This window comes from Melospiza georgiana, chromosome 27, assembly GCF_028018845.1.
Source record: "Melospiza georgiana isolate bMelGeo1 chromosome 27, bMelGeo1.pri, whole genome shotgun sequence".
Taxonomy (NCBI): domain Eukaryota; kingdom Metazoa; phylum Chordata; class Aves; order Passeriformes; family Passerellidae; genus Melospiza; species Melospiza georgiana.
In genome coordinates this window covers 5,287,488-5,302,436 of record NC_080456.1, presented here as the reverse complement: position 1 = coordinate 5,302,436, position 14,949 = coordinate 5,287,488, and the positions used below count along the sequence as shown (strand labels likewise).

General features: G+C 48.6%; 2 protein-coding genes across 2 annotated transcripts in view; both read right to left on the bottom strand.

Moving 5' to 3' along the window:
• Nucleotides 1–1,397, bottom strand: part of SIK2 (salt inducible kinase 2) — a 35,590-nt gene extending 34,193 nt beyond the window's left edge. Inside the window, exon 1 of the mRNA XM_058041280.1 lies at nucleotides 1,242–1,397. Coding sequence (XP_057897263.1) covers nucleotides 1,242–1,391 — 150 coding nt within the window. The 5' untranslated portion in view covers nucleotides 1,392–1,397. The remainder of the gene's footprint in view (nucleotides 1–1,241) is intronic.
• Nucleotides 1,398–5,578: 4,181 nt separating this feature from the next.
• LAYN (layilin) lies at nucleotides 5,579–14,747 on the bottom strand. The gene is made up of 7 exons (XM_058041269.1): nucleotides 14,669–14,747; nucleotides 12,118–12,415; nucleotides 9,568–9,725; nucleotides 8,740–8,778; nucleotides 8,313–8,396; nucleotides 7,829–7,931; nucleotides 5,579–7,015 (listed from the first exon to the last, which is right to left on the bottom strand). The coding sequence occupies exons 1-7, from the start codon at nucleotides 14,733–14,735 to the stop codon at nucleotides 6,676–6,678; spliced, it is 1,089 nt and encodes a 362-aa protein (XP_057897252.1). The 5' UTR covers nucleotides 14,736–14,747; the 3' UTR covers nucleotides 5,579–6,675.
• Nucleotides 14,748–14,949: the final 202 nt, after the last annotated feature.

The following is a 14,949-nucleotide window of genomic DNA, read 5'->3' as shown; positions in this document are numbered from 1 at the left end:
CAAAGCCTGCCAAAGAAACGAGGGCTGAGGAGCAACGACAAGCGAGTATCTTCAAGCGGAGCATTTGCAATTCTGGCACATGGCCCCAAACTTGGAAAGGCAGCGCTGGCACCGCTCGGGGAGCAAGGAAGGGCTCGGAAGGAACCGAGTTGATGATGAACTTGAGAAATGAGGCGAGAGGAGAACTTTGTTTCAGTCCCCGCGATGCAGAGCTCATCAATCACAGCCAGGGCTCTGCCGTGCTCAGCTGAGCTCCAGATTTCAGGAATGCTCCCATTCCCCAAGGGATGATTTTCGCGCACAAGCTCGCGGTGATGGATACCTGCAGCCCCTCTGAATAACAGCGGGTCTGTTTCACTTCCAGTCCGTGCTCGGGACGGGCTTTGAATGACTTTGGTCAAGTACAGAGCAGCAGGAACCTCTTCAGTCAACAATGAAAGCGACCAGAAGGGAGCCTTACAGAAAGCTCACCTCTAGGTGTAGCAACTAAAACTACCTAAAACAGAAGAGGAAGCTGATCCTCCAGAGCCATTTGTCTCATCAAATACCTCTTTTTTTTTTCCTTTCCTTTTTTTTTTTTCTTTAAAGTGAACACGACTGCATTTTTACCCAGGCAGACTGACAATCATTTCTGTTTTAGGTAAAGCGCCAGGTATTAACAATAATCACCGGGTAATACACGGGGGCGGTGAAACAAAGGGGCTAAAAATGGTTGGATTTGGTGAAGTTGGAGGATGCCGTGCTGAAGAATTCAGCGCACACACACACACACACACACACACCAAGTTCCTCTGCTGAAACAGATAACCCAGCATTGCCCGGGTCAGGAAACCCCAAAACACCCAGGGCACCACGGCAGGCACAGCACAAGGTCCGACCCTTCGCAGGGAGCAGAAAGTGCTGCTGGAGCAGCGCCGGAGCATCCTAGGGTGCCACCCCGGGGCGATGCCACCACCCTGGGGCGATGCCACCATCCCAGGGGTGGCACCGTCGGGGTGACATCCCGAAGGGGAGGACGGTGACACCCCGCGGGTGACATCCTCGGGCATCCCCCCGCGGCCTCGCACGCCTTCTCCTGCCCTCGCCCGGAGGATGCGAGCGGGAGAAGCCCCCCAGGCCGGCGGCCGGGGCTCCGCGTCCCCGCGGGAGGTGCCGGAAGGGACAAAAGCGGCGGCCCCGGCCCCGGCCCCGGCGGCCCCGGCCCCGCGCGGCCCCCGCCGCGCCCCCCGCGCCGTGCCCACCTCGCTGCGGGTGATGCGGTGCCGCGCCAGCTTCACCACCGCGAAGTTGCCCTTGCCCAGCGTGCCCTCGATGTCGTAGAAGCCGACGCGGACGGGCCCGAGCCCGCGGGGCAGCAGCGCCGGGGGCCGCCGGGGCTCGGCCATCACCATGCTGGGCTCGGGGGGCGGCGGCGGCGGCGGCTCCGGCTGCGGCTCCGCGCGGCGCCCCCGGGGCCGCGCCGCCCCCTCCGCCACCGAGCGGGCACCGAGCGACCGAGCGGCGTCACCGCGCGCGTCACCGCGGGCGGGGCCTCGCCATGGCAACCGCGCTGGCACGGCCCGCCCCGGCACGGCGCGGCACCGGGACACCGGGACAGGGACAGGGACACCGGGACACCGGGACATGGCAGGGGACAGGGACACCGGGACACCGGGACATGGCAGGGGACAGGGACAGGGACAGGGATAGTGACACCGGCACCGGGACACCGGGACATGGCAGGGGACAGGGACACCGGGACAGGGACAGGGATAGTGACACCGGCACCGGGACACCGGGACATGGCAGGGGACAGGGACACCGGGACAGGGACAGGGATAGTGACACCGGCACCGGGACACCGGGACATGGCAGGGGACAGGGACAGGGACACCGGGACACCGGGACATGGCAGGGGACAGGGACAGGGACACCGGGACAAGGCAGGGGACAGGGACAGGGACACCGGGACACCGGGACATGGCAGGGGACAGGGACACCGGGACATGGCAGGGGACAGGGACAGGGACAGGGGCACCGGGACACCGGGACATGGCAGGGGACAGGGACACCGGGACACCGGGATATGGCAGGGGACAGGGACACCGGGACACCGGGACATGGCAGGGGACAGGGACAGGGACACCGGCACCGGGACACCGGGACATGGCACGGGGACAGGGACACCGGCACCGGGACACCGCGCGGGGACAGGGACAGTGACACCGGGACACCGGGACAGTGACACCGGCACCAGGACACCGGGGACCGGGAGCGGGACAAGGGACAGGGACAGTGACACCGGGACACCGGGACACCGGGGCACCGGGACACCGGGACAGTGACACCGGCACCAGGACACCGGGACACCGGGGACTGGGAGCAGGACAAGGGACAGGGACAGTGACACCGGCACCAGGACATCGCGCGGGGACAATGCCAGTGCCACCAGCCCCGGCGGTGGCAGCCGCGGCGGTGCCCGTGCTCTGTCCCCCACTGGAGCGTCCCCTCCGCGCTGGCATTCCCGGTCCAGCGCCCTCGCAGAGGGACGGTCCCTGGGCAGGTGGCACCGCAGCGCGGCCGGGTGCCTCGGGTGTCTCCAGCCGCCCTCCATGGGATGTTCTGACCCGTTTTGGGGTGGAACTTGGGGGTTTGTTAAATTTCTGGCCATTGCTCCTCCTTCTGTCACACTGAACGGAGCCTGTCCCCATCCTCTGACACCCTCTGAGGGTGTTTGTACACCTTGGTGACCTTGGTGACATCCCCTCAGCCTTCTGTGAGCCAAACACACCCAGCTTTTTTTTGGGTTAAGAGGAACAACCTCAGGCTCTCTGCAGCTTCCCGAGGAGGGGATGAGGAGAAGGAGGTGCTGAGCCCTTCCCTCAGTGACAGGTGACACTTGGGGATGGCTCAGAGCTGTGTCAGAGGGGTCCAGACAGGAGGTTATGGAGCATTTCTGTGCCAAGAGAGTGCTCAAGGCTTCCCAGGGAGCTGCTCAGGGGCCCAAGCCTGGCAGTGTCTCAGGGGGGTTTGAATGGAGTCCTTAAATGACTTTTGTGATGTCCTGAGGTGGCCAGGCAGATGCACAGGGTGATTTTTGCAGGTCCTTTCTCAGGGAATTATTCTTCTGTTTTTAATTCCTGCACACTTGGAAAGGCAGATTCGGAAGCTCTGTTGGTCCCTTTGACCTGAAATGGTCTGAGGACCATCACAGCTGAGAATGTGTGAAGAAATTTAAGGCCCTTTCTGCTGAATTTTCTTTTCAGTGCTGAATTTGCTTTTCAGTGCTGAGTCCACTCATTCTGCTTTAGAATGTAAGTGTGCATTTAAAGGATGCACTTACTAAGTGTGCAATTAAAAGATGCGCTTACATTTTCAAATTCCCTGTTTGTTTCAGCAATTTTTGCTCTCTGAGTTCATGCCTGTCCCTCCCTCTCCCCTGCTCCATCCCAGGCTGGAGGACTGGTGCCTTCCTGACATTTGGGAACCAGGAATCACCCCTGGAATCTTTCTAAACTGACTAAACCAGGCCCATCCCAAAGCTGATGGCACAGCACGTGCCCGTTGAATCAGCCACAGAGCTTTATGAACACACAGAGTGGACACAGAAATAAAAAGAAAAAAAAAGAAAAAGAGTGGAAGAACACGAGGAACAAAGTTGTGTCATTCTTTCCCTTTTTAGGCAGGTTTTACACGTAAAGCTGCCTCATCCTCGTGAAAAGTTACTTTTGTTGAGTGTCAAGCGGCGATGACTGTTCTGCAGAGGGAACTGAAGGTCTCTGTGCAGAAATTAATGCTTGTCCTTCGCTGCTGATGAGATCCCTCCAAGGAGTGACATTTGGGGATGACGCTGCTGCCTCGGGCTGCCATGGAGAAGCAGGGAGCTGCTGCTGCTCCATTTATCCCCTGCACAAGTTCTGGCAGTGAGTAACTGATGGCTGGGGTTAGTCAGACATCCACCCTTTCAGTGATTGATGGCTACGTGAGAGAGCCTTCCAGAATCCTCTTTGAATAGCAAATGGTGTCATCCCCAGCTGCCACTTGCCAAATTTCACTCCTCTTTCACCTTTTCTTCACATCCAAACTCGGCGTGTCAAAAGTTGCTTTTTTTCCCTACAGAATGTTACCTAATACTCCTCAGTCACGTCACCCCAAATCAAGTTTTTCAGCCTGCAAACACTTCTTTGCTTCCTGCCCACTTTCAAGCCTCATCCTGGTGAGGATGAATGATTGATGATTAAGCCAGATTTGAATGATTAAACCAGATTAATGAAAATGAACGACTGAGCCAGATTTTGGTGCTCGGAAGGGAAAAACTTCTGCAGGAACCTCACCACAAAGCTGGAAAGTTCAGGGCTTAAAAACAGGGCTTAAAAACGCAAGGAGAGGAACTGCACCCATAAAAATCGTCCTCTGCAGGGCAGATTTCAGCGGTCGCTGATGATTTTTGCTCTGCTCCAAGGAGAGGGATTCAAACCCCTCCCAAACGGGGCTGAGCGGATTTTCCAGGACATGAACGTGGAGCGCACATGCCCTCGTGTGGTCGCTGCTCCCGCGCATCCTCCCGCAGCTGGGATGCCCCAAAGGAGGGGTCAAACTTAGACCATTTATGAAAATTTATCAAATTTCCTCGCCTTAATAACGCCCAGCACGTTCAGATCACTGTCCGAGCCCAATGGGAGGCTCAAGAGGTCGGATCACACATTTGGCTTTGCACAGCTGAACTCCAGCATCTGACAAGTTCTCCCCCTCATTTTCCTCTTTTTCGGTGCCTAAAAGATGCTAAAAGCTAGCAAAAAGAAAAAATAAGGAGGCCAAGAATACAAGATTAAAAGTGGATGGATTTCTGCTTGGTTTGCATTAATTACTGCATTAGAAAATCCAGATACTGTGAGTGCCCAGCCCTGACCACTCTCCTGTATCAAGATTTTGCTTTTCAGGAGAAATTGTTGCCCTCTCAATGCTGTTTCCAAAGCAATTAGAAGATATTTTATTTTTTAAAGGGATTTCTCCTTTCAGGGCTTTATTTTCCCCATGTCCTGGTGGAGGAACTGCTGTGACACCGCAGCCACAGCACCTGGGACATTGAGGAAGTGAGAAGCAGCTGTGACAACTGAAACATTTCAGTGTTTGCAGCAGTCAGCAGCAGCTCAGAGATCTGAAAACTTCTTCCTGCCTATTTTGGCAGAAGAGATTCATGGCTATGCCTGCACTGAGTTCTGTTGTTGTGGTTTCAGCCACATTTAAAACAACTTTTTGCCAAACCTTTGCTTCCTACCAGCTTATGATTTTTTTTTTCATTTTCCTATTTATTTATGTGCAACGGAGAACAGCAATTTTTTAGGCAACTAAAACACATTTTAGGTGCTTCATAGTCTTGTTCTGAAGCAATATTGCTCTCCTGGAGCCAGAAAATCACCTGCGGAACAAAAGGTGTGAAATATTTGTGTTCCTGCCGGGCACTCTTTGGTTGCTTGGTCATTCCCCTTCCACTTCTTGGTCTCTGCCCCTTCCAGCAGAATGAGGGAGGGAATTGGAGGAGTAAAAATGAGCAAACTCATGGGTTGAGATAAAGAAATTTAATAGGCACAGTGAAAGTCACACACACAAGCAGAGCAAACCAAGGGGTTCCTTCCCCACCCGCCGTGTTCAGCATCTCCAGGAAAGCTCCGTCACACACCACAGGGAACTTTTAGCACCTTTGAGGAGGAGGAGGTCTGTAAATAAATAAGGATTTTGGATTGTCCTTCAGTTTCATGGCATATCTTTGGTACAAAAAGGAACGGGGGGTGTTAACGTGTCATTCCTTGGTGCAAAGCAAAATCTGTACATTCCTTTCAGTTTGGATCTTTAAAAACCCCTATTCTTGCAGAAAATAGAAGAATAAGAGCACAATGCAAAACCAGGACAAACACCACACACAGCGTTGTCACCCTGATTTTTTAAGTTTTTCTGAGCCTTCTGATGTTTACATTCTTGTAGCAAACTTTCTCACACACTTTCTGTAAATAACTGATTGTTTGCATTCTTTTATGGAGGAGGAGGAATTTGATGGGCTCTTGGTTTGTCCAGTGTCATTGGAGAGGTGGCACTGTCACCCTCTAATCCACTGTCACCTTTGGAAATCTATAAATGTTGGGAGTCAGAAATTAAACTTCTTTTTTACCTTGGAGAGTTGTATGTCCACGTTGTTGTCACAGACATATTTTATGAAAAATCCTTTTGCTGGGATCTTTTCTCCTGAGAGGCCTCAGAAACGAAATGTAATCATTGATTATCTGCTGCTGTGGGATGCAACAGGTGCACCTGTGATTGGTCTCATGTGGTTGTTTCTAATTAATGGCCGATCACAGTCTGGCTGTCTCAGACTCTCTGATCAGTCACAAGATTTTATTATTATTATTTTCTATTTCTTTCAAGCCTTCTGATGAAATCCTTCTATTCTTTTAGTATAGTTTTAGTATATAATTTTCTTTTAATATAATATATATCATAAAATAATAAATCAGCCTTCTGAGACGTGGAGTCAAGATTCTCATCTCTTCCCTCGTCCCGGGACCCTCAAACACCACCACACATTGTTTTATTTCATGTCCCCAAGCAACACCCCATTTTCAAACAAGTGCATAGAGAGGGCAAGAAAATTCACGTTGACACCCAAAATCCAAACTCCAGCAGGTTTTTAGGTCCATTTCCTCAATATCCATAAATCTCATTGTCCACCCAGGTGGACTCCTTGCTCCTGCCCACGCGGTCCCCGCAGAGCTCGTAGACGTCGTTGGTGACAAAGCCACTCTCCGTGCTGGCCAGCGCCACCCAGCCCCTGCTGGAGGGGCCCTGGGGGTCCCTGCAGGGGCTCTGCAGCCCCTCCTGGGCACGGAAGGAGGAATTCTTCGTGCCAGGCCTGGCCCCAGCCAGGTCAGCCTCGCTCTGCTTGTGGAGCACCCTGGAGATGTCCAGCCTGGGGCTGTCCCTGCCGGGCTGGGGCAGCCAGGCCCTGTCACCCTTGGGGGCCACATCCAGCAGCTCCTGTCTCCTGAGGAGGGAAAAAAACATGAAATAGCACAGAGGAAAACACAAGGCACAGCCCTGACGGTGATTTGGTGACGGGCTTTGAGCCAAGCTGGGCCCAGGATGTTCCTTATTCCAGGCCGCTCTCCTGGAAAATCCCAGGACGTGCTGAGGGCTGCACCAGCAGCTCCCTTCTCCTTGGGAGGGCAGGGAAAAGGGAAAAGCCGTGAAATAGCACAGAGGAAAGCACAAACCAACAGCAGAACTGTGGCAGTGAGCTGGTGATGAGCCTGGACATTCCTTATTCCCAGGACATTCCTGATTCCCAGGACATTCCTGATTCCCAGGACATTCCTGATTCCAGGCTGCTCTCCTGGGAAATTCCAGGGCAGGACCTGCAGATGCTGGGACAACAAAACTCCTCCTGACACTCCCCAAATCCCAGCCAGCATTCCCTCCCAAGCTGCTGTGCACGCAGGGAAGGCAAGGGTAGGACATTGCTAAACATTCTCTGCTCCAAATTCTTATCCTTTCATTTGCTTCATTTTTTTGCTTTTGAAGGGGAACTTCTGAGAATTCAAATCTTCAATAAGAAAAGTAGAAGGGTTAACACATCAAAATAGTAATCCTGGTGATATTTTTTCCTGTCTCCTATACAAAAATGTGATTTACATAGAATTTTACTTCTCAATTAACCCAGCCTAGAGCATCAACACCACTTTTTCAGCAATTCTTTGGCTGCAAACGCTCCTGTGCAGAGCTTTTTCCAGGATGGTGAAATCAGCTGTGGACAGGACAAGGTGTCACTGCTAATTCAGAACACAAAAATTCCCCTCACCTCTTCATGAAGAGCCAAAAGCAGGAGATGCCTGTGATGGCCAGCAGGAGAAGCAGCACAGGAACGCTGGAAATCAGGATGAAGGCAAGGCCCTGAATGGGTTCTGGGGGCAAAAATGAAGCAGGGTCATGAGAAGAAACTGCAAATTTTTCATGGTTAATCACAGGTGTAAAAACAAAACATTCACAAGAAATATAATAATAAAATTCACAATAATAACATCATATTCATTATGTAACATTCACAATAAATGTAATAACACAGTTCACAATAAATAAATAATAAAAGTGGCTTTCTCACACCCAAAATACTTGGCACAGCTTTGGATTTTGAACATTTTTACCTCCAGAGCAACCTCCTTATTCTGTCCTGGGAAATTCTTAAGATAATTTGGTTTTTTTTTATTCCAGAGGCAGTTTTCTATATTCAGTCTTTCACATTTTGGGCCAAACACTTGAAATGAGATTTTGAGAGCAGAATTTACCTTTGGCCCTCCCAGCTGTTCCATTGGCACCTTTCCTCCAGCGTTCCTCTGGGAATTTTGGCTTCCAGGGCTCTGTTGCCACAGCTGGAAAGAAGGGGCTTCATTAATACTGCAGATTTATTTTTTTTAAATAATAAAAATGCGAGGCTTGGAGGAGATTGAAGAGGCTGAGAGCTGCAAAGGTGTGTGAGGTGCACTGGGACTCTTGCACTGCAATCCCTGCAGCATCGCCAGCAATGGGATTTTCCCTGCAGGATGGGGCAGGGAACAGCACAGGGGAAGTGCAGACTGCGGGGGAGATTCTTTTGGGGTGTCCCTGACAATGAATGGCTGATAATTTAATAATTAATAATTGAAATAATTACTTTAATTATTAAAATATTTTAATAATTTTAGAAAAATTCCCATACAAATCTGTCCAACTCACCTCTTCGGGAATTGTCTATTGGAGCTCTTGTTGGCTTCTCTGGAGGAAAAGAGAAATGCAGAATTTCCCCATGAGTGAAATGCACAATTTCTTCTGTGTTCTCCCCCTGTCTGAGACCTCAAACCCCTCATGAAAACCCCCAGGGAATTTATGCAAACCACAAGCAGCCACAGACACACGGGGATGTTTTCCTGATTTGCTGAATAAATTAAAAACTGAGGGAGGCTCTCCTGTCCCTGTTAGGTTGGATGTGACACACACACGTGCTCAGTATGTAAGTAGAAAGAGTTTTTATTCTGTGTGTTCTCCAGCTTATATACTCTTAACAAAGCCTGATCTTAAATCATCAACTGCACCACAGTAACTCATTATATTCATTGCTGCAAGGCAATTAGTGTTAATATAATCGGTAAGTTTTACAGAAAATTCTGTAAGCTTACAGAACTTCTGTAAAACAGAAATTCTGTAAATTCCACGAAACAGAAATTCTGTTTTGCAGAATTTATGTATAACTTTGAGAAATTTCTGTAAGTTTTACAGAAATTTAATAAGGCATGTATACACATGTATGTAGTCCAGCTTACAGAAACTTTCACGTATCATTTCTAATCTGCTCCTATGCTGACAGCCTCGTCTCCTTCCTTGCTATGGATACACTGGAAAACCATCAATTATCATTTAATTACCAACTGTTATTTAATCACCAATTATTATTTATTCTATTAATTCAGCTTTTCTTGCAGACCAGCAATGCCCTCTATTCCCTATCACCCAGCACCCTCCTCATTCCCCCTCCTGCAGAGCTGCAGCCCCGCAGAGCCTCCTCACCCAGGGAGTATTTGCAGATGAAGTTGTTCCTCACGGTGCACCTGTCATCGTTCCACTGGAACATGTAGGGACCCCCCAGCCCAGGGGGGGCAGAGGGTTGGTGGTAGAGCACCACGCACACCTCGCCCCCGCACGACGGCTCGTCCACGTACCAATTCCTGGGGAAAAACGCGCAAAAACCACCTCAGGGCCAGCTGCCAGCAGCTTGGAGGGGGAAAAAAGCAGAGTTAGAGGGGCAGTGGCACACCCTGCAGCTCCGCTGGGGAAATGGGAGGGATGAAATGCAGTTATTTGTCCTTTTAATTCAGATTTTCAAACCCCGCAAGCAAGGTGTTCGACAAATATCAGCGAGCAAAGGGCTGAGCTCATCGCAATTGCCCTTCCCTCTGAAGGGAGATTCCCTCTGAATGGAAATTTTCCTCCACTGAAAATGGAAAATGGGAGGGATGAAATGCAGTTATTCGTTCTTTTAATTCAGATTTTCAGAACTATATTTTAATAAATTTGTTTCTTAAATGTAGTGGCAATGAGCATGGACACCATGGAATAAACCAGGAATGAGGATTCAGTTCTGGTCCCTGGGTACATCTTTAAGAATGTGGGTTTAGAATTCACTATTTTCTTGTAGACAAAATAATTTCTTGAACGTTAAAGTAGCTCAAAATGAGCTGCAATTGTGCAGAGAAAGTCCAAGTTCTCCTGAGTTCACTGAGCCTTGCAGAGGAGCTCAATTTTAACACTTAATTTTAAACCTGTGCAAAAATCATCATTTTTGCTCTCTCAGTCTCAATGCCTGCAGAATTTTGACACATATTTAATAAAAAAAAATTAAAAATCTGAAGCAGGACCTGCCTTCCTCTGTCAGAAATGCACCACCACAGCCTTGCAGATAATTTCTTTTTTTTGTTTTCTAAGAATAAACCTCACCACCAGCCACCTGTGCTGCTTTTCCAGGCAGTGCACAGGAGGGAGGATTTTACAGTGCACTGTAAAATCACTGTTGGTGAGGAGATATTTTATGCAGCTCAGAAAACACCTCTGAAACCGCCCTGATTTTGCCAATTGTTCAATCCCCACCGATTCTGGAACGAGCAATGTTCTGCCTGCCAAAAATGATGCACAGGACATAAATAATTCCAGATATCCTGAGGTTCTCAGCATGGGAGAACACCCATTTTAAATGGTGTTTTTCCAACCATTCCAGTGCTTTATTCCTCCCTCACTTCCTTCCTCCCCTGGTGTTTTCCTTGGCTCTGTCATTCAGCAGAAAGAAGAGTGTCTCACCAATGGAAGGCAGCAAAGCTGTGCCTGTTTCTTAGCAGCAGATCCTGGTGCCAGCTTCCCATTATCCACCCCCAATATCTGAGCCACGTCTCTCTCATCTGAGAGACTTTAAGATATCAAATAATGCTAAAACCTCATTTTATTTGTTCCTTTCTGAGTCAATGAAATGCTTTATGGGTTGCTCCCAGAGCAAAAAAGGTCAAAATTTCAAGGCGTTTTTTTACATGTCTGATATAAGGATGCAAATTGGTGTCAGTTTTGCTGCTTTTATAATTTAATTATAACAAATCCTGTGGTTTCTTAAGACAAAGAGGCAGAAATCTAAAAGTGCTGTGAACACTTTAGTTTTCCATGGCTGCAATAAATCCTGCAGCTCTGTATTTTGCTGTCTCACAGGAAAAATTATTATTCCCTCAGTAAAGGAATCACATTTTTCATTATTCAGGACATCAGGTACAAACTTTATGGGATCTGCAGTGCAGGAATCTTAGGTAGGGGAATAAAATTTTTCATTTTTCAGGACAGCAGGTATAAACTTCATGGGATCTGCAGTGCAGGAATCTTCAGGTCATTTGTAGCTGCCTAATCAGAGATTTTAAGAACACGCCACTTGTTGTTTCCCCTCTTTCAGCCCCCAAAATGATCAATTTAGCCTAAAGCAGCCACTCCCACAGAGCACCACCAGGAGGGTGATGGGATGGGTGCAGAAGTGTCACCGTCACATTTTCTGAAAAATCTCTTTGCCCAGGATTTTTCTCCTGGGAAGCTGAGAAGCCTCAGAGAAAAATGAAAACAACAATTATCTGATTCGCTTCTCCTGCATTTTGCTGCTTTGGAATGTGGCTGGAGATTGTTTCATTGCCTTCATGTGAATTGTTTTGAACAATGTACATGGAATTGAACAATTCATATGAAATTAATGGCCAGTTGGAGCTAAGTTGTGTCAGACTCTGAGAAAGAGTCGTGAGTTTTTCACTATTATCTTTTAGCCTTCTGTCTGTATCCTTTCTGTAATCTTCAGTATAGTTTAGTATAAGTAATATAATATAATATAATATAATATAATATAATATAATATAAATCATAAAATAATAAATCAGCCTTCTGAGAACATGGAGTCAGTAACGTTCCTCCCAACAATGGTGGTCTCAGAAAACACAACACAGAAGGAGCATAAGTGACAGCTGGGACATCACTGCCTGGATTTTTTTGGACAAAATCCCGAATTCCTGTGCCAGCCCCACAGTGCTACCCCCGTGTACCCACCGAAATTTGGACGAGCTCCCGTCTGACCAGGAGTAGAAGCGGTGACACTCGGTGCTGTTGTCCCCCTCCTCCTTCCTCCTCCTGAGCCCAATCCAGAAGTCTCCATCCGAGGCCAGGAGGCTCCTGATCAAGGATTCGATCAGCCTCTGCTCCGCCGGGCTCTCGATGCTGACCAGGTGTCCCCCGTCAGCCCTGCAGGCCAGGTGAGCCTCCTCGTAGCTGGTCCTGCGGGAGGCATCGTGGAAATAAACGATTTTGTAGCAGGGTTTCTGCGTCCCACGCCTGCACACCGTCTGCCCTGCAGGGAGGGAGAGAAAGCTGTCACAGGAATGGCGCTAAACGGCATCGGAATTAAAATAAAACATCAGTTTGGGTGAGTTTTGTGTTGTTTATGTGGAAAATACAACACAGGTGAAAGGCTTTTCTGTGGCATCTCCAAATTTTTATTGCTGAATCTCAAAGTTTAGGTCCTTTCATCTCCTGCTCTTCTCATGATTTCTCTGGGATTTGCAGATCCTGGGAGTTCCTCCCAAAGAAACACTGTGCCAGAGCAAGCTGGCACATGCAACCTCTTAAAAAGCAAAGCTCCCTGGCAAGGGTTCCAAGAGGCTTTTTAAAATGGTCATTAATTTTAAGGAGTTAAATGGTCAAAATTAGAGATTTCCTTATACAAGAAGAGATAGCAAGAACTGATCTTTTATGCAATATGTATCTATATGCAATAATATATATCTATATTATATAATATAATATAAATAATATAATATAAATATAATACAGATATGCAATATATATAATATATATCTCTATGCAATATGGATATATAGATATGCAATAAAGATAAAATGTATAGTATATCTATATGGAATAAATATTCAAGATAGATATGCAATATAGATATATGTTATCTCTATATAATATAGATATAATATACTATAGATATGTAGTTATAATATAGATACAATATATATTATATCTGTATGCAATATAGATATGCAATATAGATATATCTAAATGCAATATAGAGATACAGATATGCAATATAGATATATATTATCTACATGCAATATGGGTATAATAGATCTATATGCAATATAGATATAATAGATCTATATGCAATATTTCAATGGATATTGCAGTGCCACAGAATCCCAGAATGTTTGGGGTTGGAAAGGGCCTTCAAACCCCCTTATGGGGACACCTCCCACCGTCCCAGGCTGCTCCAAGCCCAGTCCAGCCTGGGACATCCCCAACCCCTCTGGCCAGGCAGGGCCTCACCACCCTCACAGGGCAGAATTTCTGATTTACATCCAACCCCAAACTCTTTCATTTTCAGTGTCTGTACTCGGGCTCACAATTTGAATTCCCACAGCCCAATTTCCAGCTCTGCAATGTTTCTGCCTGCCCAGGGAGTAAACAATGTCTGTTTTCAGGCTGTCACAAGCCAAGGACTGTCTCATGCAGGAGCAGCAGAGCTTATTTTGGTTCTGAGGGAAGATCAAAGTGAAAAGACACATCATCCAAAATGATGCACTCGGGTGTTTTTTTCAGCAGAGCAGTCCCAATATTTAGACTGTGGAAACAAACAGCTTTGTTTTGCTCAGTAAATATTTCTTTGCAGGCACAATCTGCTAACCTACATGTTTTTACGGGAAGAAAACATTCAGCAACACTTGTGGTGTGCTTGGAACAAATGGATAATACAAGGACAGGTCACTACAAACCCTGCCATGGGATCATTGCTGGCTTTGCTTTACCCTTGTATGTTGGTCACTGGAGGAGTGGGAGTTTAAACCCCTTTCCTACTGGAATTTTTCAGCATTTAAATAGCCAGAAATGGAGTTTGCTAACATTTTGCACAGGGATTACAACAGGAGCAGGATTTTTACTATGACAGCACTATTATAAAGTATATTTCTAGCACAGCCTGTGTTTCTCTTGGCAATTTGATGCTCTGAGAAAAAGGCAAGGCCCCTTACCTCTTCTGAGGGAAATGTCCACTGCTGCTGGGAGAGGCAAAAGGAAAACACAGACAGCAGAGCGTCATTAAAAACCTGCAACTCTCTGGAAACTCTCACAAAAACTGCACTTAGCTCTTCCCTGGTACACAAACACATTCTTTCTTCATTAAAAAAATAGAGGAAGAAAGTCTGTGCCTTATCAGCCAATTGCCATTGCTTTCAGCAGAGGAAATTCGCTGGAGCTGATTCCTGGCTGCATTTCAGCGCTCGGTTTGGGAGCCGGAATGCGCAGCTCCGAGCCAGCCTGAAAGGATTCCTTGTGCTCCTTCCCCTTCATCTCCTCCTGACTCGGGGTCTGACTCCAGCGAGCGGCCCGGGGCAGGGCGGCGGGGAGAACCAGCCGGAAAAGTTGGAGAAGATCCCCAGAACGACCGAACCCAACCTCCCCGTGCCCATGCCGCGACAGCATCCCTGCCCGTGTCGCGACAGCGCATCGCGACCCTGCCAGCCACAGAGGCGGGGCTGGGGGGGTGGTTTTGGGTTAGAGAGGGTCCCCACACGATGTCACAGCGATCCCTAGCCCCTCTTACCGCTGAGCAGCCGCGCCCCCGCCGCGCATCCCAGCGCGGCCGCGCACAGCGCCGCAGCCGCCAGCATCGCTCCGCGGGACGGGACGGGACAGCGACAGCGACAGCGACAGCTCCTCCTTCCTTCCCCGCCTTCCTTCCTCCTTTCTCTGCCTCCTTCCCTCCTCTTCCTCCTCCTCCTCCCGGGCTCAGCCCGCGGTGCCGAGCGCGCTCCCCGAGCCCCGCACGGCTCTGCCCGCATCCCCCCGACCCCGCTTTATGTGTCCGTGGAACCCCCCCCGCCC